The 26,370-nt window shown below is 42.3% G+C and overlaps 1 protein-coding gene across 1 annotated transcript in view; it reads left to right on the top strand.

The window, feature by feature from the left end:
- The window catches only part of taf2 (TAF2 RNA polymerase II, TATA box binding protein (TBP)-associated factor), a 31,552-nt gene extending 7,897 nt beyond the window's left edge, over window positions 1-23,655 (top strand). The window contains exons 7-19 of the mRNA XM_010775863.1: window positions 3,374-3,450; window positions 10,130-10,256; window positions 10,526-10,651; window positions 12,405-12,545; window positions 13,097-13,207; window positions 15,175-15,368; window positions 16,086-16,225; window positions 16,681-16,750; window positions 17,458-17,567; window positions 20,305-20,534; window positions 21,695-21,859; window positions 21,987-22,089; window positions 22,233-23,655. Coding sequence (XP_010774165.1) covers window positions 3,374-3,450; window positions 10,130-10,256; window positions 10,526-10,651; window positions 12,405-12,545; window positions 13,097-13,207; window positions 15,175-15,368; window positions 16,086-16,225; window positions 16,681-16,750; window positions 17,458-17,567; window positions 20,305-20,534; window positions 21,695-21,859; window positions 21,987-22,089; window positions 22,233-22,528 — 1,890 coding nt within the window. The 3' untranslated portion in view covers window positions 22,529-23,655. The remainder of the gene's footprint in view (window positions 1-3,373; window positions 3,451-10,129; window positions 10,257-10,525; window positions 10,652-12,404; window positions 12,546-13,096; window positions 13,208-15,174; window positions 15,369-16,085; window positions 16,226-16,680; window positions 16,751-17,457; window positions 17,568-20,304; window positions 20,535-21,694; window positions 21,860-21,986; window positions 22,090-22,232) is intronic.
- Window positions 23,656-26,370: the final 2,715 nt, after the last annotated feature.

Raw genomic sequence — 26,370 nt, 5'->3', positions numbered from 1 at the left:
TGTGCTGTGTGCAGTTTTCACCACCCTCCTGTAAAGCCTTACGATTGAGCGGCGGTGGGCAACTGCTGTCCAGGCCTGCTCACGTCCAGACGGACCACAGACTGGCTCCACACAGTTGAATATTGGTGGAAACCTCGATGTTATGGTATTTGGGCGTCAGCCTGAGAGTAGATCAATCCAAATCTCAGCGGAATCGCTCTCTCCTGGTGCACCCTGTAGAAGGTCCAGGATCGCTCTCTATGGCTCGTCAACTCACATGATAGAATGTGTCGCCCGTCATGATGCGAACTCTGTCTTCCGTGAACGGCCAACCGTTTACGAGCGGAGCGAGTGCAGAGGACCCTCGCTCTAACGAGTAGGGTTTTCATCTGTTGTACAGGTCATGTCTCCTCTCTATGGTTCACCTGTAGACAGTTGGCGAGAGTGATCCTAGCTAGGAGGTATGAAGTCGTCATGTGAACGCTCCTCCAGCCATTAACAGAGAATGAGAAGAGCGTACTGTCATGATGACTGGTTGCATGGTGCTGAGTGTGATCGCGCGTCATGTCAGGCCCTAGTGAGGATCAGGTCCTCAGTGATGAGTCAATGTCAGCGTCCACTTCAGTGAACGAAGTCCATGGTGCGACTAGCCAAGTGATGAGACCCATGTCAGGGCTCAGGGATGGAAGCGTCCATATCAGAACGACCACAGTGATGGGTTCCAATGACGGTGCTCGTGAACAGTCCAGCAGTCAGGTCCTCGTGATGGTGGACACAGAGGAACCTTGAGGCTGCTGACGTCTTCTCCACCGTAGTCCCATTGATGGCGATGGGCGTGTGCCCTCTCCCTGCTGCTTCCTGTAATCCACAATCAGCTCCTTGGTTTTGCTGACGTTGAGATGGAGGTTGTTATGCTGGCACCAAGATGTCAGGTTTTCAACCTCCTCTCTGTACGCCGTCTCGTCGCCGTCTGTGATCTGGCCGATGACGGTCGTGTCGTCAGCAAACTTCACGATGGTGTTGGAGCTGTGTGTGGCCACGCAGTCGTGAGTGAACAGGGAGTAGAGGAGAGGGCTGAGCATGCAGCCTTGAGGGGCTCCGGTGGCTGAGGATCAGGGTGGAGGATGGGATGTTTCCCACCCGCACTGCCTGGGGTCTGCCCGTCAGGAAGTTCAGGATCCAGTCACAGAGGGCGCTGTTGAGCCCGAGGTCTCTGAGCTTGATGGCCAGCTTGGAGGGCACAATGGTATTGAAGGCTGAACTGTAATCAATGAACAGCATTCTCATATATGTGGTCCTCTGGTCCAGGTGTGAGAGGGCAGTGTGGATGGTGAGGGCTATGGCGTCGTCTGTGGACCTGTTTGCTCTGTAGGCAAACTGCAGGGGGTCCAGAGAGTCAGGGAGGGAGGAGGTGATGAAGGTTTTGACTAACCGCTCAAAGCACTTCATGATGATGGAGGTGAGTGCTACTGGGCGGTAGTCGTTGAGGCTGGTGATTTTAGACTTTTTGGGGACAGGAACGATGGGGGAGTGTTTAAAACATGTGGGGACTACAGACTGCAGCAGGGACCTGTTGAAGATGTCTGTGAACACCTCTGCCAGCTCAACTGCACAACCTGAGAACACGGCCAGGGATGACATCAGGTCCTGGAGCCTTGTGTGGGTTAACCCTTTTAAAGGATTTACACATCTGCCCTGTTTAAAACAAAAGGGCAGGGCTCCTGATCCTTCTGTGCCTCCACAGCCTGGCTGCTCTCGAATCGTGCAAAAAAACTGTTCAGCTCATCTGGGAGAGATGCGCACGCAGACACTCCCACAGCACCCCCCGCTGCTCCATCAATGGCTAATAGGTAGACACACGTTTGTTCCAGCTAGAAGAGTCAAGTATTTTATGAATAAATTTTTTCTTAAATTAAAAAAAGCTCGCCTTAAACACTAGAAAACACCATTGCATTATATATAAATAAAATGATACAATAACTAATACATACAATATAAATAACAAACAAATGGCTACAGCAGTGATGTCTTACTCCATTGCCGATAAATCCATGTCAACTTCCTCTCCATTCATCAGAGGAATCTTCTTTTTCTTGTTTCTGGGGGAAAAAACAATGGAACAGTCAGTAAACACAGCCACACTCAGAATTTCTTTAATAAATTCTCTTTGTTGATCACATTTCTGTTCGACTAGAAACAGAGACGAGAGGACAAAGTAAAGAAACAAAGATTAAATAGATAACAACAAGATCAACGTATCACCAAGAAACAAAGCAACATAATGAGTAACAATGAGTATCACACTTATTATATTATAAACATGGTTGTATTAATATTCAAATGATACAAACTATTTTACTGGCTTACAATAATAATAATAAGTAATATATGATATCTAGTAAATATAAACATTTCTCCATTATTGTGTTGACTTATGAGAGTGTGTGCAGCGTGTGTACCGGCGGCTCTTGGAGTGACAGGGGATGTCGTGTTTCAGGCTATTCTCCTCGATCTGCAGCGTGTGGTTGAAGGATCCATCCAGCTCCTGCACTGTCACTTTGATAGGGCCCTGCAGGCAAATAAACATAGGACAATTTTATGAAATGGGAATTCTGTAACAATATTAGATTTTTTTTATCCCTTTAAGTCTTGGAGTTTGGTTTTAGAATAGGTCTCCCTCGAAGGGAAAGACTGTCTTAGAAGGATAGCCATGTTTGTGCCATACTTGGTAACTGGTGTTTTGCACTGTAAAATAATAACTAATCCTCTCATTGACCATCAGCAAATGTTGGCAAGCAGACTAGGATTGTGGCCTACAGTACACTTTGATTTTTATTACAAATGTCATTTGAATCTGCTGTAAAAAATAAATAAACGATTTACTTAAAAAAATTGACTGCTCTAGACACAGACAATTCATTTATTCCAAACACTGTATGTGGACGCTCACCACATATTTCTGGGTTCCAGATGATGTGTAGTCCTGACGGATCTCCAGCTCCAGCACGTTCCTTTTCCTATTAAAAGCAAAACTGCCAAAGAATTTCACCACAGCACTTTGGTCTCTGGAGTACCAAAAGTTAAGGCCAATACATTTTTTTTATTTTTTTTTATTCAAGATTAAACAATGAACTGGTGAAATGTTTAAAACATGGCCTTTGTAATTATTTTATACATTTGATATCTTTTTGCATTTGTTTTAACGTGAGTCAGTTCTGAGTCAGTGGACTAAGTTTCAAGGCTGCAGAAAAACCTGAAAAGTGCTTTAATTAACTAAAACTATTTAAGGTCTGACATGACCAAACATTGAACCTCTATATTTCCCTTCTGTGTAAGGTCATACTGTGAAGCAGTTCAATAATCACTCTGTGTGCTGGCAAACCATCCATTCCAGATTGAAAGATACACCCACTGTTTGATGAGGGGGCCGATGTCTTTGCCTGAGACGTTGGAGATGGACTTGAGGAAGGCGTGAGTGGACAGAAGCATCTGACTCCACATGTGACTCTGGTACTTCTGGGAGGAGGCGGTACTCGCCAGGCTCAGAAGCTTGTTGAAAACCTTTAGTAAGGGAGCAGAAAACAAAGAATTCAAATGAAGACAAAACCATCTTTTGTTATGAGGTTAATAAATACTGCCTTAGACGTTTAAAGAGGCATAAGACAGGGAAATGCTGGCAGTGTGTCACCTGCAACATGAACTCCATGCTGATCCGGTTCTCTATCAGCCTCATCACCAGGTGGGCCTTACACTGGAACATCTTGTAGTACTCCCAGGACAAAGTGTGGGGGTGCTTGATGGAGAAGTGGAGGTGGGGGGTTGGACTGAAGATAGAAAACAGTTAGCTCAGTGTGTCATGCAATTATGATCCAGGACCAAATGACTGTGATTGGATTGAAGCGTTACTTGTCTTTCTCTTTTCCTCCACTGAAGGTCGGGTGCAGCAGAACCCCCCCCATCTTCAGTTCATACTCCACAATCTTGTCCAACTCCTGAAGAGAAAATAATAAAATTCATAAACATTTATAAATTAATCAAATTTTTTAATTCAGTTGAATATAAACTCAAATAAGTTGATCATTAGTTAAGTCTATGAGTGAATGGCTGCCTACTGCACGGTTATATTTGTTACAGATAAATCTGTGATTATTTTCCCAGATTGTCTTTTACATTTCAGAGAAAAGTGAAAGGCACATACTAAGAGCCAAAACAGTTCAAAAAGCTCCTAATTTTTCTCATACTGACTGTGCTGCACACTTTTTTTCACTCTCTGTCGAAAACCAGAGCCATGCTATTATCACCAAGTTCCGACAGGATAAAGAGTTGTCTAGAATAACTGTTACCTCTTTGATCCAGTGCCGGTACTCATTCACTCCAAAGGTCTTCTTTAGGTAGAGGCCGTAGATGTAGCCTGAGATCCCCTTCAGCACCCACTCATCAGCCCTTCAGGAGGAACAACACATATGCACTGCAAGTTCACAAAATACAAATCATCACCAAATATCAATGTCTTCACCTGGGGGGGTTAAGTGCCCCGCATGGTTTGAGGTATATGTCCAACGTTCAGGCATTATTCAAGGAATTGTAACAAATGAAATGCAGGTTAACTCCATATTTAAGAAAATGAACTCCAGACCTTCGATCCTTCACACTTTCAAGGAGCCCTTTCTGGGATCCGGATTAAATAGGATATGGAGATTAAACCCCGGAAACTGAGAGCTCCCCCTGTTTCCTTCACGGCTTCAAGCTTATTAAAAGTGACTTTTAAAGTAAAAGGCCACACTTGTGTTGCTCTTTACTAAGTTATTGTGTAAGTTATCCTTGTGGTATTCCTAGGAACAAACTTGGCATGGCAGACACAGCTTTTGTACATTTATCAGCCTGGATTTATTAGCTTGTAAAAAAAGGAACACAATACTATGATTCAACCTGGGTGGTTTAACAGCGTCATGCTGAACTGAATCCATCCTGCGGGTAGCAATTAGGATTTCAACTGTGCATTAACTCTGATCAACTTTATGGACACTATGGAATTATTCTCCTAAAATATTTCATCCTAATATTGTCTTGAGAATATTTTTGATTCAATATTAAAAACAAGGTCGAACTCTTAAGCTTTGAGTTTCTTTCCTCTCTTTTTAGAGAAACCCTTCTTAAAAAGTAGTCTCAACTTCCTTCTTGTAACACTGAAAAAACAGCACTTTACAAACCAACACCCTCAGATGCAATTGGTCAATGAAATCTTCAGCAGATTTTCATTAAGAAAAAAACTCTATTACACAGAAACACAAGGCGGAGATAAAACACAAATCAATGTATTGTTTCCTAAAGCTCCTCAAACTTCAGTTTTTGATATCAAGGTTTCATAAATTTGTAAAAAGAGCAGTTTTTATTTTTCCGTGTGCCTTTTTCTTTTATGTCTGACAGGCTACTGAGCACGGCTGCTTTCAATTACAGCCCTAGTGAACCCCCACTCTGATTAATTGCTAGCAGGCAGCACCATGCTTTGCTAGAATCAAAGAGATCTGAGTCTCCTGAGATCTTTTCTTACACAACACCAGCCAGCTCAACAACATAAGCAAACCAAGGACACACATCTGATGTGTGTTCAAAGGTCAGAGACGGGGGGACAATACGCGTTTCTCTCCACAATACTAGCAGGATTTAAGTCCTATCGATGGGCCTCTTATCTTAACACAAGCCTACTGAGTTTTGGACAAAATTATGAAGTATAAATGTGTTATTTTCACCTTTTTTTAAATACATTTCTTCCTGCTGGGGTCCCTACAGTCTGGGAATTTCATAAATGTATGGAAAGCTGAGACGATTAAATGAATTCAGCTGTATAAACGTGTGTAAATGTTAGTCAAGTCTATTCATTGTTGTCAGACTATTTTTTGAAACATGACCTCACTTTATAAAATGAGCTCTAGGATAATCAGAACCTCATTCAACTTAACAAGCACAACTAGAGACTGAGGGCTTTTAGAAGCTTTCCTTATTCCCTAAGCAATTATTGCAAATGTCCAAAGTTTTTGATACCAAATCTCTGAATGGATTTTTCTCTGTTGTTTTTCGATCAAGTGTTGAGTGATCCAGAATGATCAACACAAACCTTTCTGCCATACTTTATGAAACATAATAGAGCATGGGTATGGCCATTCACAGTCATAGTGTGATCATAGTGTTCCAGGATCTTCTACACTGTAAACTTTTAGATTTGAAATGCGTCTTACCAAAAAGTATATAAAACCTTCCATCTTCAGGGTCTCAACTTTCAGATTATGTATACCACTGATATTTGGCATGTACTTTTGACATGCGATCTCCCCCTAAAGATCCCCTGTCCCACTCGCAAAATAAGACAAAGATATGTTTTCTAAGGGTTAATGCTGTGATAGGCTCTAAGTTGTCTTTTTGTTATTAATCTTATCTTTAAGTTGGTTTTCTGGTAGATCCAGAAAAATGCCCCCACATAGGGCTTAGGCAATGTCTTGATTGACGCAGCGATTAGCCAGTGAGAAATGGGTCTTCAGTATCTGAGGTCTCAACAGGACATGTCTTCCTGTGTGGCTTAGACTTCCCGTCTCCGAGCTAACGGGCTCACTGTGCAGACTCACCATGACATCCTGGAGATAAAACAGCCAAAGAACTGCTGAGCCAGGGCCTGGGCCAGACAGCGACGTGTCTGCGGGGTCTGGTCTATGATCATAGAGCTGTGGAGCAGGTTGGTGCTGAAAACAAAACCAACAACTCCAGGTGAGACAGAATCAGACACAGTACATGAATATAATATGACAAAATGCTGTTGTTGTTTATGAAGCACTGAAGGGTTTAGTGCCAAAATACATTTCTGATCTCCTGCTACATTATGAACCATCCAGAACTCTCAGGTCTTCTTGAACGGGGCTGCTTTCTGAGTCAGAACTAAACAGTGAGAAGCAGCATTCAGTTATTATACGCCAAACATCTGGAACAAACTCTACTACTTTAAATCAAGGCTCAGGACTTTTCTTTTTGCCGCTGCTTTTAATGGAACTATTCGTATCTTACACTGCACTGTAACTTTATTCTTGTATTTGATGAGAGTCTCATGCCTACCTGAAGATACTCATGGAAGCATAGGAGGACACTTGTACGTAGGCCTCGTCCACAAACACAGTCTTGAAGCAGGCATAAGGGTAGCGGCATGTCAGAATCTCCTCATAGAACTCAAAGATCTCATGCAGGTAAGACATGGAGTGTTTGAGCAGGGGCAGCAGCTGTGGCAGGCATANAATGTAAACAACACTGTATAGAGTGAACGTGTGGAGCTCACACGATAGAGAAAACACCAAAATGAAAATATCTAATCCATCTCATTTACCGACGAACATTTCTAAATGTTCGTCGGTAAATGAGATGGATTAGATATTTTCATTTTGGTGTTTTCTCTATCGTGTGAGCTCCACACGTTCACTCTATACAGTGTTGTTTACATTCTGTGATGCGCGAGCTGATGACGTCACATCAAGACGACTTTTTTTTTTCTCAACTTTGTGTGGAAAAATGCGGGGATTATGCGGCCTTTTGATAAATATGCGGCCTTTTAGAAATCTGCGCCATTTTGCTGATTATGCGGTAAATTCTGCGATCGCAGAATCGCGTTTTTCTGGAGGGTCTATTTATTGAGTCTTGGGTAAAAACTTTAAAAGGAGACCAAGTGCTTTGTCATGAAATATTGCCACAGGTTGTCAGTATCTGTTCACTCATGCTGCTCAGCCTGCTGGGTGTACTGTAGCTATCATACAGAGTTAACAGGCTGGGGTTACAAAAGCTTACCAAAGTTGTTACAATTTGTCCTTTTGGGGTCATGGATAGCTCACTTCCAAAACTCCACTCAGTTCTTGGAGCTGGGCAGCAAGTTGTGTCATACATAGGAACAATACTGGGGTCACCAAAGTAAGCAGCTTCAATTGTTTATGATGAAATATAAAATGATCAACAAGTTCACCTTGATTACCTTGTCCATTTAAAACAGCAAACCCTGCATTTTCAATACTGAAGGGTAACATTCAGAGTAAATAATAATCCCTAAAAATATACTTTTGCTGTGTCTTTATTGTGCACAGGAGTAACAAGCACAGACATTACAGCTGATGCCTTATCTTGATTTTTGTCAAGGAACAATAGTCTGTAAAACATTTTGGTACAATCACATAAGTAGATGTTATTTAAACTTACCGAATCGATAAAAACGTTGATCTTCTGTAGGGGTGGCAAGACACATTTTCACAGGATCACGGGTACCTCCTCAGTTGACCATGAATGTCAGTCTCAAAATTCACATTAATCCTAAATTGTTGCGATCTTTTTGTCTGTGCCACAGTTCCTAGTGACAACCAAGCAATGTTTCTATGTCTGAGGCAATTGCTAGTGTGGCTAATGGAGAAATATAAAAAAACCTTCCATGCTCACATTTCTATTTAAATCCTCTATTTCAATTGGTAAATATTCCCATTCAAAGAGACTTTCAACTTACAATAAGGTTGCCATTTAGAATGCAAACCATATCAACAAATATTATTTTAATTACATCTGCACAAGGATTTAATTCAACTGAAGATCAGTTGGGTTTTGTTTGGTATTAATTACATGTCTGGCGTCTACACACAGGTTCTAAGATGTTTCTAATTAGGTGCTTGTTGCATAACATGTGTAATTGGTAATTGGTTTGAATAAATGATCAATTTGAAAGAGTTTTATTTACTTTACTTATTCAACAGTCCAAAATATTAAGCCAACAAATTAATTTTAGAAACAGAAGAAAAACAATGTAAATAACCATCCAATCGTAACTGGTTCCAATATATATGCCATTTGAAAGCCTCTTCCTCATACAGCTATAAAAGCCATTCTGAGTAATTGACATGTATTAGCTTACTTGTATATTTTTTGTATTTATTTTGAAAATACCATAAAATATCTTATACAAAAACAAAACTGTCACATTTTTTTGGATGAATCTCCTTCTAAAGTGAAGCATTGTCTTATCTATGCATGCTCAGCCCTCTCCTCTACTCCCTGTGTACACACGACTGCGTGGCCACACACAGCTCCAACACCATCGTAAAGTTTGCTGACGACACGACAATCATCGGCCAGATCACAGACGGCGACGAGACGGCGTACAGAGAGGAGGTCGAAAACCTGACATCTTGTGCCAGGATAACAACCTCCATCTCAACGTCAGCAAAACCAAGGAGCTGATTGTGGATTACAGGAAGCAGCAGAGAGAGGGACACGCCCCCATCGCCATCAGTGGGACTACGGTGGAGAGAGTCAACAGCTTCAGGTTGCTCGGTGTCCACATCACAGAGGACCCAACATGGACTCTTCACACCACCACCATCACCAAAAAAGCTCGACAGCGGCTCTTCTTCCTCCGCAGGCTGAGGATGTTCAACATGGATTCCAGGATACTCTGCAACTTCTACAGGTGCACCATAGAGAGCATCCTGACTGGCTGCATCACGGCCTGGTACGGCAGCTGCACCGCCCTCAATCGTAAGGCTTTACAGAGGGTGGTGAAAACTGCACAGAACATCACCAGGACGGAGCTGCCATCCATGGAGGACCTTTACTCCCAGCGCCTCAGGAAGAAATCCCTCCAGATTATCAAAGACCCCCATCACCCCAGCCACAAACTGTTCTGTCTGCTGCCGTCTGGCAGGCGTTACCGCAGCATCCGGACTAAAACCACCAGACTCAGGGACAGTTTCATCCCACAGGCAATAAGACACCTGAACTAAGAACATCCATAACATTCACCTGTTTGCAACAAATGATGTATCACTTGAGTCTTATGGCACTACTTCTATTCTATTTTATTGTATTACTTGCACTATTTAATCTGTTTTATTGTGTTGCACTGTTTGAGGAGCCTGGGACCTAAGATTTTCATCGACATAACTACACTGTAGCTATATTCGAATGACAATAAAAGCCTTGACTCTTGATATGACTGCTATGGAAACCTCTTCAGGATGACATTTTAAAGTTAAAGATGGATCTATGATCAGCAACAAATTTTTGCTCCCTGTGGGAGTTGACGTTTCTTACTTTTGTTTGAACTTCCCCTCAATGTGTCTCTCTCTTGTAACGTCTGCAGTGCTGACTCTCCTCTCCTCTGGATCCGGATCGACCCGGACATGTCCATCCTGAGGAAGGTGGAGTTTGAGCAGGCTGACTTCATGTGGCAGTATCAGCTGCGCTATGAAAGGGATGTAGTTGCACAGGTGGGTTTTCTTATGGGTTCACCATATCACTCTGCAGTTAGATCTTCTTTTTTTTCTGCTAAGACACCACATCCCTAAATGGTGCTTTCATTGATAGCTTCTGAAAGCGGGTTCTAATTTGGAACCACATCCTAGTTGGTTAAAAAAAATTGAATGGCAAGACTTATCAGTCCCATTTATCTCTCCTTACTCCAAGCAACATGTTGGTAGCAGCTTTTCATGTTGAGCCTACTGTCACTGACGGAGCATGTACCTTTTCTCTCTCTTAGGAGGAGGCCATCTCAGCTTTGGAGAAGTTCCCAACTCCTGCCTCCAGACTGGCTCTGACGGACATCCTGGAGCAGGAACAGTGTTTCTACAAAGTCCGCATGCAGGCCTGCTTCTGTTTGGCCAAGGTATGTGTCTGCCAGTATGTGTCAATGGGTTTTGTGAATTGTAGTTTGAGCAGTGTTTTTGACTAAATATAGCAGCATAAGCTAGGCTAAGGTAGGAAAGTGTTGAATGAAAGCTAGTAACTGGAATTAGTTACTCGTATATGGTGCAAAGAGTTAAGTGTTCAGGCAGATCCATTGTGGGTATCAAGGACATGCTTCAGCCCTTCTGCAGTGGGTAAAGCATGACTGATTGGGTTTAAGATGTTCACTTTTACATTCACTGTAGTTTAGTCCAAACAGATTACATTTAGTAAGAGTAGAAGGTAAGTTAGTCAGTGGTGTCGCCTGTCAGCAGGATCAATGGATTTATATTGGGAGCATGATGACCCATGATAGGTCACAATGTCATTTAACTGAGATTCTGGGCTTCCATAGAAATGCTCTAACTGAGCAGAAGAGAGAAGCTGTAACTTTGCAAATATGGAGTGAGAGGGGATGAGGAGAAATAAGTAGTAATGTGGGTCCCTGAAAGAATATGAGGAAACAAGAAGGGTGAAGAAGGCCTAGGGTGGAGATGTGAATGAATGTGTGTTAGGCGAGGGATGCATGAGAGAGGCACAGAAGGGAGAATACAAGTTCAGTTTATAGCTCGAGAAAGACTCTGAAACCAGCATGCTCTAATAGTTTGCTCTTTTTTTTACACTTGTCATTTCAAATAAAGGGGACACTGTGTTAACCATATCCATCCTCCTCATCGCTCCCTCACTTGTTATTTTGATAACAATATTTGACCAGCACCCACTAGTTCAACCCTCCCTGTCCTGTTGGCTGTATAATCCTGTTCTGAGACTGCAGGAAATTCTCTATTCTCTGGATTTAGTCTTTTCTAACTTTAACCCCACTGGATATCCGCCTCTCAGGTTCCACCTGAACCAATATTTTCGCAACATGATAAACTGAGTGGAGGTTGAAATGGCACTTCACTACCTTCATTAAGGTGCTGTGATTGGCCACAGAACCCCCAACAGTCTCCATCGTAATGGCCTTTGGTTTATACTTCACACGCTGACTGACATAAAAGCTCACACACACACATTCACATACTAACATACACACACTGACCACAAACGTGAAATATAACTGACCTCAGATGGATTTTGCTGCGTTATGATTGGTGGTATGGCATATAATTGCTTGTTATTGATAGAAATTGTGGGAAGGATAAAGGAACAGCCTGGGGGTGAACATTTGGGGGGACATAAAACGAAAGAATGCATGCACATGTTTAATATTCACACAAACACAAGTGTGTTCGTGAATGCGTGCACACGCACATACAACAACATTCCGGTGAGCATGCCTTTATTTGCCTTACCAAATGACAACATCCTGTGTCAGTGACCCTTGGTCCTATATTACCACATTAACATAAATTCCCCAATATCCTGTTGGAACCCAAAGACCACTGGAGCCGCTGGTCTTCATGCCTGTGGAAACCTCTCGTGTGTACACTTTCACTGTGGGCTTCTGTTCCCACCACAGCAATTATAATGGACAGAAAGGACATTGTTATAAAAGTAAAACATTCTTAAATGAGTTATTTGTCTGCCCATAGCTCCTGAGAGTTAAGAATATACATCTGGGTACATTGTACATGCTTTGCAGAACTCTTGTATGTTTCAGTTGGCAGTTATTTTAATGTGGTGACAGCAGACACAAGCTTTGAAAAAGAGCTGTCTTCTCCTGTTCTCATGTGCATATGTAAACCTTGCAGATAGCCAATGCCATGGTGAGCACGTGGCAGGGCCCCCCAGCTATGAAGTCCCTGTTTACCAGAATGTTCTGCTGTAAGAGCTGCCCCAACATCGTCAAGACCAACCACTTCATCAGCTTTCAGACGTACTTCCTGCAAAAGGTAATACATACAATGCATAACTCTTATAGGTCCATTAACTGTGTCAACACACTGTAGTCCTGGACGCTATCCCAGGCATAGCTTCAGCTTATTTTAGTATACATACATTTACAATACAATACATTTCAGTGCAGAAATACCGTAAATGTTTTTAAATATATTTTGTGTCTATTTGTTGTATTATCCACCAGAGAGCCCTGACCCATTGATGTTTCAGCAGTATTATGTCCCACACTTAAAAAAGGTGTAACAAAAATACATTAGGTTCAACTTAATACTATTGCCTTCAACTAAACTAATACAGTAATGTGAACTTTGTTGACAAAATACATTTATTTCAACGTTTTATTTTTTGTTTTTCAGTGAACCTATTTTGGTACAATTACAGAACAACCACATTTTACAAATTCCAGTATTAGGCTCCACTTACAATGCCATGTGCAAGCACAGTAAAGGTTTTCAGCAGTAACATTTAGCTATAAAAAATGTCTCCATCTTTTTTGTTGCAAACATGATCATGATTGTACTGTTGTCTTTTTCTCCGATGTCAGACGATGCCTGTTGCCATGGCGTTACTCAGAGATGTCCAGAACCTCTGTCCCAAAGATGTGCTCAACTTCATCCTGGACCTGATCAAGTACAACGACAACAGAAAAAACAAAGTATAGATGCCCCGTCACACACACTCCAAATGTTTTATTGTTGTGCCTGTGCAAATTGTAGCCCCAGTATCCTGTTCTTATCTGACAGTAGGGGCACCCGGTGTGGTCTTCTGCTGCTGTAGCCCCTCTGCTTCGGGTTCCACGTGTTGTGGTTCAGAGATGGTCTTCTGCATACTTTGGTTGTAACTAGTGGTTATTCTGTGTGACTGGCAAAGCCACACACTGTATAATATTCAACATACTTATCTCATCTTATTCTCCTTCTTCCGCCACAAATGTTGTAATGCTACTCGTCTGGCAGCGTTGACACGAAACACACAAAAAACATATCAAAACGTACGGAATGACCGGGATCGGGTTGCTATGTCTTTTATAAGAGATTCGCCTAGCCGTTTTCACGCAAATCGCAGAACACTACGATCATTTGCCCCATAGGAATGAATGGGAAATCCATTTGAACAGAGCTCAAAAACACCCAACTTTCACCCCATACAGATTCTGCATACTTTAACGTAGAACAAAGATTGCAAGTTTAAACGGTTCTCGAGACTATGGACTTTATTAGACTAATTGGATATTTTTGGATAGCTAGTACGGTTCTCATACTCGGAGCTTACGTTTTGTGAAAATGTCACAATGTTTCATGTTTCATAATGGGTGTCTATGGGAGAGCTGGTTAAGACTTAGAGTGGTGACATCACGGCTAGATGGGAGAGGAGCTGTAAAATCTAAAGAGGTTTTTTTCCAACTATTGCTTGGCTGGCCACCATTTTTACTCCTCATACATAATTAGGTGATCATAATGTAGGGAAAATTGTCACGGCCGCACCGATATGCTCATTTAATCAAACGGACTTACACACATAGCAAACACGAGAGTCATCAGGTGTGTTCATCTGGTATCCTCAATACTCTGGGTAGGATACTTAGCTGATTGGAGTTACAGTTTTTTACTTAGAAGCAATAATGCAGCACAATATTTTCAATACATTCTCTGACAAGCTGTCTCTCGTTCAATGGCAGGGCGTTGCTGTGAAAACGCTTTGATCTTTGAACACACCTGTCGGTCGTTAACTAAATCCAGTTGTGATCTAAACATGTTCAGAAACGATGCAGGAATGTGGTACAAGAATCTAAAAATGTCATTGATAAACAGTTAAAACAGTCAGCTAAAGGTGAGCCACAATTAATGGATATTCTTTGTTGTACCTTAACAATACAACTAATGCTATTAATACTTACTCAGCGGGGGTAATGTTAGCATCGGGACGCGCACCCTAGTTTCAGTCACACAGTCAACATTTCTCGAAATGTTCTAGCTTGAGTTACTGTAGCTTTTCTATCATCTTGCACTAGTCTGGCCATTCTCCTCTGATCTCTGGCATCAATGAGGCGTTTTCTCCCAGAGAACTGCCGCTCACTGGATGTTTTCCCTTTTTCGGACCATTCTCTGTAAACCCTAGAGATGGTTGTGAAATTCCCAGTAGATCAGCAGTTTCTGAAATACTCAGACCAGCCGTCTGGCACCAACAACCATGCCAGGTTCAAAGTCACTTAAATCCTCTTTCTTCCCCGTTCTGATGCTCTGTTTGAACTTCACCAGGTCGTCTTGACCATGTCTTCATGCTTAAATGCATTAGGTTGCTGCCATGTGATTGGCTGATTAGATATTTGTGTTAACGAGCAGTTGAGATAGTGTATTTATTCAAATAAGTTGTTCAAAGTGTATACATATTTATTATACTGTCTATATTTCATATGTTCATAGTGTTTATACGTATTAATACTGTTCATACTATATATGCTTAAGCTTTAAATATCTGTCTCCTTGATATAGTTAAACTCTACATATACATTACACTGCACTTCACTGCTTCTCTTGCACTTCTGGTTAGACGCTGACTGCATGTGGTCATCCCAGTACTCTGCAATGTCAGTACTGACCCCCCCTTCTTGCGTGTCTTCAGTTCTCAGATAACTACTACCGTGCAGAGCTGATTGAAGCCCTGACCAACTCCCTGACCCCGGCCATAAGCATCAGCAACGAGGTGCGCACCGTGGACAATCTGAATGCTGACGTGCGTCTCATCTTGGAGGAGATCACACGGTTCCTGAACATGGAGAAGCTGCTGCCGAGCTTCAGGAACACCATCACTGTCAGGTTAGAAGCGGAGTGTTGGTCTCTATGTTCCACTGATGATCTCCTGAAACATGTGTTTGTCCTGGCAGATTATTTATCTCATTTGTTAAACTTATACAAAATGTTGGTACTACTAAGCATAGTAAAGTAATATCAGTCCATGTTGGCATAGGCAGTGTTCTTAGGTTTTATTTAAATATTTGCTTCAATTTAATAAGACACTGGCGACTCTGATTATCTGCCACAAAATAAGGTGTGCTATGGTGGGTTAAGGTCTTTTGGGCTTCCAATGTCAGAGAGTCTTAAGTTTAGCCTTTACTTAAAATGTAAGAGTTTCTAAAATGAACATTAATCGAGTGCTGCATGCAGTAATGTGTGCAAGAGTGTAGACCCATGTTGTTGAGCAAAAAACACAATATCACAACCATAATTAGAGAAAAAGGGATCATGGCTTTAGTTAAAAGTAGACTCACTTCTCAATGATTCCCATTGCATATCCAAGTTTAAGATTGGAGGAAAGAGACAGGGAGTCACAACAATCGATAGGTGTATAGTTTTATAATAAAAATACCACCATATAATAATAAAGTATAAAAATGTAATGGTAATGTACTTTTTAAAAATAATATATCCAAAAGCAACAAAAAACTGTGCAATTTCCTTTTATTAGCTGTCTTCTAGCATTCATTTCACACACAACTGGAATACCCCTCGTGTTCTTCTCCCCCTCCTCTCCAGCTGTCTGAATGCGATCCGAGAGCTGCAGAAGAATGGACACATTCCCAGTGATGCGTCGCTCTTCAAGTCCTACGCAGAGTACGGACACTTTGTAGACGTTCGCGTCGCTGCACTGGAGGCTCTGGTGGACTACACTCGAGGTTGGACATTATGACACGTGCTTCTTCTGCATTGTCGTTGATCTAGTTGTCAGGTTACTTGAGATCCGCATATACAAGAATAGATTTGTCTGCATGCTCATTCATAGGATCTGTATCACACAAACACTCATCAGAATCATCCAGATTCTATTCATTACACGATGAATCGGATTTTAGCCCAAAAATAGGATTGCGACACATTTTATACTTAGAAAAATGTAGTCATATTCTAAGGTATGCTGCACTGATAGGTTTTGTTGACACGAATCTCAAATGTAAATGCCATCAAGGGTACAATAAAATGTCAAACACCATGTGATATATATAATAAGACCTGATGTTTGAAGGTTTTTGTCACATTTGTATTTTATCTGACACATTTTCAGGATCTTAAGGAGTTATTTCATTGCAACATGTCTGTGGGTTCAGCCTCTGTTTGTTTCTCTGTCCTGCAGTGGAGAGGAGCTCAGCAGAGCTGCAGTGGCTGCTCAACATGGTGCAGAACGAGCCGGCTCATTACGTCAGGTACATATTCACACACACAACACACAACCATGTGTACACTTTGCACTTTGAGAACAGTGTCCTTACCTCAATGGTTTTTCTTGGTTTATTTGTCATTATTAAATACAACAAACGCTGATGATAGTGTAAATATCAGTTGACATGATATTAGCAGTCTGAGTAAGACAAATCAAGTGTGGACACAGAGAGCGAGATTCCACTTTGCCCCTTCTGCCACGGCTCAGCGTGAACGGAAGCACACAGACAGACCTTCATACTCATGAAGCTTAAAGATGACCTGCAGATTTCTCTCAAACTGCTGAGCGTCATGTTAGCTTCGCCAGAACTTTGCAGTGCATTGAGCATAGAGCAGGGCTGAAATCGCTTTAGGAAAGAATGTCTTTACAACCAAAGACCCTTTCAATGTCCATATGGGTATGTCAGGAATGTTTTAAGATTGGCATGAAAACCTATCCTTTATTAAGGGGAAAGGGAAAGGCTCTGCTGCCTCTGTCGTTACAAATATATGCAACCCCTTTCTGAAGCAGACACATGTGTGTTACATTTATCTGCCTATAGTTTATTCTACCAACTGCATAAGTGACCATGCATGACCAGCCTCCCCTACTGTTAAAGAAACGTTGTAGGTCCTGCTAAATTACTGTATAGCCTACAGACCAACAGAAAACGTGGATGATCATCTTCCTGTTTTTTTTATGTCCAATCAGACATAAGATCCTTGGGATGCTCTGCAAGAATCCACCTTTCACCAAGAGCACAGACTCGGCTCTGTGTAACGAAGCGCTGGTCGACCAGCTCTGGAAACTTATGAACTCAGGTGAGACACGCACGCATACAGCACTAGTCCCCTGGCAGCACTTTGTTGTTATGCAGGCTTCTCAATAAGAATTGAAATGAAGTATATATCTATATGCCTTGATGATGTCTTCCTTTTCCTATAGCTTAATTTGTCAATTGTTTTCAAGCTCAATAATAAATAGAGATACTTCTTGACGGAACATTTCCCATTTGTCCGGTACATTTTAATCTTAGCGGTGACACTTGACCCAAGCATTACTTTTTAATGAAACGAAAGAGGTCAACTCAATCATGTGTGATTAGGTTTGAGGAAATGGTTTAACTGAGCACATCATAACTGAATCTAAACTGCATCGAATGACCAACAGATTTGAGCCACTACACAGTTGAGATTTGAATTCATGCATGTTCACTCTTTTCTTGTAAGAGCACCATGCAACAGAAGTATAACATTTTATCTAGCCACATGTTTTTCTTTGGTTTCTTCCGGCACATATATCCAGTAATTGCATTTGAGCTAGAATGATTCCTCCCTAAAGAGAAGGCAGTGTGTTTGTAAGTGACCTTAAAATAAATAATTTCTGAATCAATCAAAAAACATCCCTTCCAGATTTAGTTGTAATGAACTTCATCTAAAGCACATTTTCTAAAAGCTTCTTAGACATTTTTAGAAAGAACCGTTGGCTTTATCACTGTGAAATAGACGTTAGTAGTAGCTCTCTGAGAACAGGACAAAGGAATAAATCACACTCTCCATAGAAAAGGCAGACCCCCCTCTGGACTATACACAGCCAATGGGATTTTCAATGAACTCGGAATATTGCAGAAAACAAGATCTTTGGCAAACACGTTTATGATACTTAAGTTTTATTAATCTCCACGTATAAACACAATTTAACATAGTCTTAACATATCAATTCAATCTCCAGAAGTAAGTTAGTCCCATTTAGTATTTAACGTCGTAGAATAAAACGTAAAAATGTCTTCAGCTTGTATTAACCTTGTTTCAGGCACCTAACCAAAAACACGAACATTTGACTTGTGACAAGGGTACCGGATGTGGTAGAATGCTGACTCTTTTCAGGGTGCTAGGACTCATGCACCACTCTATAAATACGAGAAATTATTTCTGTTTTTTATTTATTATTATTTTGTTTATCGGCCAATATACTGCGCCACACTCCAGTCCAAAAGGTGGCTGTAACACACCAAATTGTTGTTTACCGACCGCAATAACGTCAAATTCAATGCGGCTTTGATTTTATAAAATGTTGATGGGAGCCGTGCACTCACAATGCGTTAGTGTAGCGTTTGTATAGTAAATGCATAGACTCACTTTAACCCCGACAAACATTAGCACTAGCAACTGTTGAACGGTGTGTGTTTCATATGAAATATTTGTCTTCCTGTCTTCTTTTTTACATTATCTGGTATATTCCAGTAATGAAGTGAACAATGTTAGGGTCTGCTTGTTGCAGTGCCTCCACCATGTACGCACAAAGCTCTGCCTCCTATTGTGTCCTCAGGTTTCATTATTTCTCTTCCAGGGGGTCCTATGTGTTTCAGCTAGCCAGCCAGGCCATAACGCTTCAGTCTGCCAATCCAAATACATACCGTTTCAAAACCCAAATACAAGTATCTGTTAACAATTCCATATTTCTGAAGCCCATTGAGCTCTTATTGCAGCACGTTATTTGCCTTACAAGCTTAAGGGATGAATGAAAATATGATGCTAATTATTTCCAGTGAACTTTTGTTTGCCGGACAGTCCGTGTGTGTGTCTGTTGGAGAGCCTGACTGGTCACTATGTATTTACACTGGCCGCACAGAGTGTGGTCACCTTAAATACTATGTTATGAAAATGTGTTGGTTGTTTTATTCCTCGCCCCCCCAAAACCCACAGACCCCCACATGTTAAACACCCACACACTCACACAGGATGATGTTTCAGCAGCTGAAGGTCAGTCCTGTAAGAACACAAACTCCTTTTACCCTCTTCTAAAGCCACAGTGCCCCCCCCCAACCATTGTAGGCGCTTGGCTTTAGGATTGTCCGCTTCAGCAATATTTAGTGTTAAATCATCCCAACTCAACACTACTCAAATGATGCATTTAGCTCTCAATTATCCTGTATTTAGTTCTCATTGTCTCTTAGGGAGTGTTGAATGAACTGTGCGGTTGAAGTGTACTAACCCTCTCACCAGGGGGGGGTGTGTGTGGGGGAGAAAGTCCCTCTGGAGGAACAGAGGGATTTTAGCCTTTGCAGACCATTTACATGCACAGAAACCTATAGAACACTACAGGAAAGGGAAAACCTCAGAAAGCATAATGGAGCCTCTTATAAAGTAAAGCTTTAAAGTAAAGTATGGTCAGAGCCTTCTCCGTTGCTGCACCCACCCTCTGGAACTCACTACCCCAATCCATCAGAGATTCTTCCTCCCTCACAGCATTCAAAACATCACTCAAAACCCACCTGTTCAACACCGCATTCAACCACTGACCCCCCCCCCCTCCCTATTTTTTGCTTATCTCTTTTATGTATTTCTTTGTTTTTCTTTTTTTTTAATTCTCTGTCAAAGCGTCTTTGAGTTTCCTGAAAAGCGCTATACAAGTCCCATGTATTATTATTATTATTATTATTAGTAGTAGTAGCAGTACAAGGGGGACACGAAGAGCATTTACTGGGTGTTTCTATCTTTATTTGATTTAACCAGCTTTGCCTTTTGTTGTCTGTCTCCCCCCCCCCCCTGTCCTCAGGTACGTCCCATGACTGGCGGCTGCGCTGTGATGCAGTGAACCTCTACTACACGCTGTTTGGTCTGACCCGCCCCTCCTGCCTGCCCCTTCCGGAGCTGGGCCTCGTGCTCAACCTGAAGGAGAAGAAAGCTGTCCTGAACCCTACCATCAAGCCTGAGTTGGGGGGGGCCCCAGTGATGGACACCGCGGCCAGTATAGGCATCCATGGTGTTGGCATAAGCTACATAGCTGTAAGTGGACTCATTTACTTTAGTATTATGGAAACTGCACTTTAAGAAATACTGACTGAACTACATTTCACATTTCTTGACGGGTCGAATTTGTATTTTGACTTTAAATTGTGTAGTTACAGCCAACAAACACACTAGTCAAAGACACACTACATCAGCAGCAGCTAATGGTGATGTAATCAGCAACTGCCTGGTGGTCTCCCTCCATTTTGATTTAGTAATGCAGCATAACACATTTCAGATGGCACAAAGATAGTCAGCAAAGCCTTCAATAAATCTGTTCACTTCGATGTAATTATGGTTACTAGAGTCCTGCCAACAGTATTTGGCTATACAGCATTCCCATTGCGTCACCACTGTACCCAGAATCACAGTTAAGAGCACTTTGTCTTGTAAGACATCGCTGATAGCGAGAGAGTTATCAGCACAAGTCTGACATGGAGGCATTAGCATTTCAGTATTCTGCTTAGTGGTTTCATATAAACGATTGACTTTTGTTGTACATTCATCTCTTTATTAAGTTAGATTTCTATAAAGGACTATAAGTAAAAAAAAAATCTAAATATAGAGTGATATAATGATGATACATTTGTGTAGGTCGATCCCGAAGTTAGCATCGCAAGGCCTCCTTCGACAAAAAGTAATGGGATTATTCCATTGGACTTTGGTATATTGCAGAAAATAAGATCTTTGGCGTACACACATTTTTGATACACATTTTATTCTTCAGGATAATGTTCTCCGCTCTATTATTTTTGATGCATAAACACAATCAGCAGAAGTTAAAAGCTAACATTAGGATATAAGGAACTACATCATGGTCAACTTGCTGTGCATCACCACCGCTAAGCTAAATGCGGCTAATGTTCAGCTTGATAACATTTAGTAGTGTCATTTGGTCACTTGTGAGCAACCCCTGTTTTTAAGACACGCAAGAGCTTCAGACATTTAGCAGTGGGGCATTTACTAACACATTTAACGTTGTAGAACAAGACCTCAAAATCTCGTAAGCATGTGTCAACCACAGATTTAATTTTATGCACCAATAAAAATGTTTTTAAAAAAATTACTTCAAGAAGAGGGAACCATACGTGGTCAAATGCTGACTCAGTATCAGGACTTATTCCTGCATCACTATTGAAGTTTGCTTGTGTCTGCAGGTGGATGAAGAGCCTGACCCGATTTCATTAGGGGTGTGTGGGGTGGGCCAGCCCCCCCAGGGCCTGAAGAGGAAGGCTGATACCCCGCTGGGCTCGCCTCCAGAGCCGGGACAGATCCTGCAGCAGCAGGAGGACGACGGGAGGGGGGGCCGCTTCAAGATCAGGGTAACACCGCTCTGCCATGATGCCTGACTTTATACTTCCTTAACTCTTCTCAAGTATTTTCTTCTCTGCTTTACTCAGGTCATTAGTTAATGAATGATGATGATGATGTTTAGTTTGCTTGTTGTAGTTCAACACAATGGAAGATGAAGATATCGATATGGAGACGGTTCATGATAGTCAGGCCTTCATTCACCATCATCTCAACCTGTTAGAGAGACCCTCTACACCAGGTGAACACACACACTCACACACACACACACACACACACACACACACACACACACACACACACACACACACACACACACACATTCTAAAAAAACAATGAATTGGCACTAACCTGGTGACACACCTTTCTTCCTTCTGTTTTTAGGTAAAGAGCCTCCGTCAGTGGAGCAGTCCATGCTCTCCATGCCTGCCACGCCCGTGCCCTCCTTCTCCAAGGAGACCACCTCTTCAACCTCCAAACACGGCGGGGAGCACGGCCACTACCATCACCACCACCATCATGAGCACAAGAAGAAGAAGAAGAAGCACAAACACAAGCACAAGCACAAGCACAAACATGAGAGCAAGGACAAGGAGAAGGAGAGGGGGGACGGGGGCCACGCCTACAGCAACAGCCCGGCCAGCGGCAGGTCGCTGCACTCGCCCTCGCTCTCCGACTGAGGGCACCTGCACACATCTGAGCACGGAGTCACAACATGGCAGTTTATCTTAATATTCAACACTCAATGGTGTTAATGCACAGGAAGACTCATTAGGACAATGCATACAAGGAAAGGATGACGTAGTCCTCAGATCAATGGCACCACGCAATTTCTCAGCGGTCAGTTTGAGAGAGGAAAACCCTCCAGAGCCACAAACACACACACACACACACACACACACACACACACACACACACACACACACACACACACACACACACACACACACCATGCTGGGGTTTGTGGACTTTTGACACCGCTTCCAATCTGTCTGAGGCATGCAACCGCACACACCTCTCTCCACAAACAGGCAACAACCTCCCCCCCCCCACAGACCACTCTGGTGTGCCTCATCCCACAGCTCGGCCCCGGCCTTCAGTGAGGCTCTGAGGGGAGATTGATGACGGGGGTGTGGAGTACAGCGTCTGTCTTCAACATCTTAATGACATCTCCTGTTTGCCCTGAACATCTCCTGTCCACAAATGAAACTCAAGTTATACTAGTATGTTTTTTTCAAAATATGTTTTGTTTTCCCAACTGTCATCATTGATAATGAAAGACACTTTTGTATTCCTGAATGTTTTAACTAGATTCCATGTATGAGTACATTTACTCTGGCTCTGTTTATTAGCAGTGGAACACTGAGAATAATTCAATGTTCCTCATTTAGAGCATTTTGATTCTTATTGAATCAGACTCGCCTAAATAAACAATAAAATAAATAGACTTAACATTGTGTAAAGATTCCTGACATTTGTTAAAAGTCACTTTCAGAAGTTGTTGTTAAACACAATAATCTACTGAAGGCTATGACCCCTCAAAACACTTTTAAATGTCAGCATTCACACTCCTTCATACAGAGGCAGAGGCTGCCATCATGAGACCCTAACACTCACACACCGCTGGCCATTGGGAGCTATTAGGGGTTACTGAGTATCCTGCCCAAGGACATGCTGACCACTGGAGCTGGGGATCATAAATTAAACAAACCAATAATGCTGCTGCCAACAAATGTAATTCGTAACAATCTGAAGCCTCTGTAAAATAATTTCAATTGTAACAACCTTTTAGGGGCCTACACACAAAACTGACACCAAAGAATACGTCCCGACGGAACACGACTGTTGTGTCTCCTGCGTCTTGGCCAACAGTCGCACTGGAACACACCGCAAAGACTTCAGCCCACGGCCAAGTAGCACGTACGAGCTGGCAATAACTCTCCATACCAGCAGGCGGCGGTAGTGTGTATTCGTCATTCAAAAGAGGCAACAACCGGAAGACAGACTGCGTGATAACCGAGAGAAGCTCATGGGGCTGTCCCGAACCTGGGTGTTTCTCAATGTCGAGTACGCTTGCTTGGTAGCACATGTCTTCCGAGTCACTTGCTTCAGAAGTGAGGCAAGNTAGTTTGTTTGGTTCCCCTCACTTCCGTTTCGCTTTTCATGCACTGATTCGCTAGCTGAACAGCCCATCAGAGTGATTTCGTTGGCCGAGCGCCTCCCGATTCAACATGTTGAATCGACGGCGGAAGGTGTCGGCACGGCTGAAAAGACACGACAGGGCGGGACCATAGACCACAGACACCAATCTGAGTAGGGCGACAGGACGCTCATCGACGGCCAGACATCTATCAACGCCGAAAATCGGCTTTGTGTGTGTAAGGAGGACCTTTAGGCCCTGACACACCAAGCAGTCGCCAGAGAACAAGCCAATGCCGATTCCGACTGTTAGGTCGGCGTGTTCGCCTGCGTCTTGTGTGTGTGTCGCACTGGAACACACCGCAAAGACTTCAGCAGAGTACTTACGAACTGCGCATGCGTGAGTGGCAATAACTCTCCTTACCAGCAGGCGGAGGTAGTGTGTATTTGTCATTAAAAACAGGCAAAAACCGGAAGACAGAGAAGAAGAACAGACTACGTGATATAAACAAACAACAAATAGCGTGTGCGTTCCATTTTCACTCTCGTCCATCAAAAACATGTTTCGTGCGGTACTGGAGCTATCAGCCATTGGAGTGTTGCTTGTGGAAGACATTCTCAAGCAACCGTTTTGCTTCTCATGCACTGATTCGCTAGCTGAACAGCCAATCAGAGTGATTTCTTTGTCCGACTGCCTGTGGCCGACGCACGGCCGATGCGTCGGCCATGAAAAGCCAAATAAGGCGTGTCACGGCCGACGGTGCGGGACACACCAAATTGAGTTTGGGCGACAGGGCACGCTTCGTCGTCCGACTAACGAAAACGGCCGATTTCGGCCTGGTGTGTCAGGGCCTTAGGCTCCCTGATTACAATGTGTTGCTAGGTGTCCCTTAACCTGTTTAAACCCTTTTCTTTGTTCAACTAAAAGTAACAGCAGGATCAGTTTAACCTTCTTCAACCAGACCACACAGACGGGTGGGTAACCAATCCACACCACAGGAGAATATTTCACCCAATCCCCCCCACCATAGCAACGACCTTATCCATCATCAGGGGTTACCCCAGAGCTACAGCCTGTTTCCAGATCATCTAATGTCATCTAATATATTAATGCAAATGTTCCTGTTTACCCAGATGTAAATGTATTCATGATGCGAGCCATCTTTCCCACTCTCACCCCCCCCCAGGGACTCTCAGCCGGGGGCGGGCCTTAGGTCTTGAATCAAACAGTGTTTGTGATCTAAAAAGCTGAACTAATTGTTGCAGACACCAAGATTAACCCCACAGATCTCATGCTTCATAGTAACTTTCTGCAGAGATCATTTCTTATGTTGCTTATCATTCATTATCAAATGTCTACGGGTAAATGGCAGAGAACTCCATGTCAAAATAGGACAGAAATTGTTGCCAGAACTTATTATACTTCTGGATAGAGCTCCGGGCAATGTGCTTTAGCTGCTCAAGTTTAAGATGGAACATTGCTTCCTCTACCCAGCGCTTATGAGAGGATGGTGCAGCCTTCTTCAAACTAAGGAGTATCAGACGTCTACCAAGTAGGTTAGAGAACGCCACAGCCTCAGCCTGATGAGTTGTTATTTGTGTCTCCTGTGTGACCACGCCAAATAATACAGTCGATGGGTTAGCATCTATAGCTGTATTACACATACTAAAAGGTTTTAAATATACCAGTCCATAAACGGGTCCATTTTGGACAGAGCCAAAACATCTGACTGAGGCTGGCTGGGTTTAAACCTGGGTCAAATGAGTGCATTTGTTTCTTTTAGCATAATGTTGATACAGTTTGAAATTGACCATTGTACTGTTATTCTGGGATATACAAGGTATATACAATTTTAAAGCTCAAATAAATTGACATGGATAAAATGGTGTCCATCAACAATCATTTCCTACAATGATGGTCTGTATTGAGTGTAAAATATATTTCTTGAGACTGTCATCATTAATAATGAAAGACATGTGTATTCATCAGTGTTTAAACTACAGTAGATGATTCCATTACTTTTAGCTGATCAATTCTGGTATGCTAACTATATCTTGGAATTTATACACAACTACATTTTGCAGAAATATTTGGACATTTAGATGGATGAAACTGCTTACAAAGCGTAGAATATATTTCCATGTTGTTTTTGCCTTAATACTTGGCATGTATCAGATAAAGGAATTTGTTTGCCTCATTTCACAAGCTTGACAACTAAAACGTGTCCATACTGACACTAAATCCTTCCTATTGCCATCAAACTAAAATAGTTAGGGATTTTTGTTCAGAATTCTTAAAGTGCATGCATGTAATCATACAAAGAAGCCTAAACTAAGTGCAATATATAATCTTATGTTTAGAGCCATGGCGGAAACAGTAATA

Source organism: Notothenia coriiceps, unplaced genomic scaffold, assembly GCF_000735185.1.
Source record: "Notothenia coriiceps isolate Sejong01 unplaced genomic scaffold, NC01 NC01_scaffold00016293, whole genome shotgun sequence".
NCBI classification, from domain to species: Eukaryota; Metazoa; Chordata; class Actinopteri; order Perciformes; family Nototheniidae; genus Notothenia; species Notothenia coriiceps.
The sequence above is the reverse complement of the archived record's forward strand: the minus strand, read 5'-3'. Positions and strand labels throughout refer to the sequence as shown.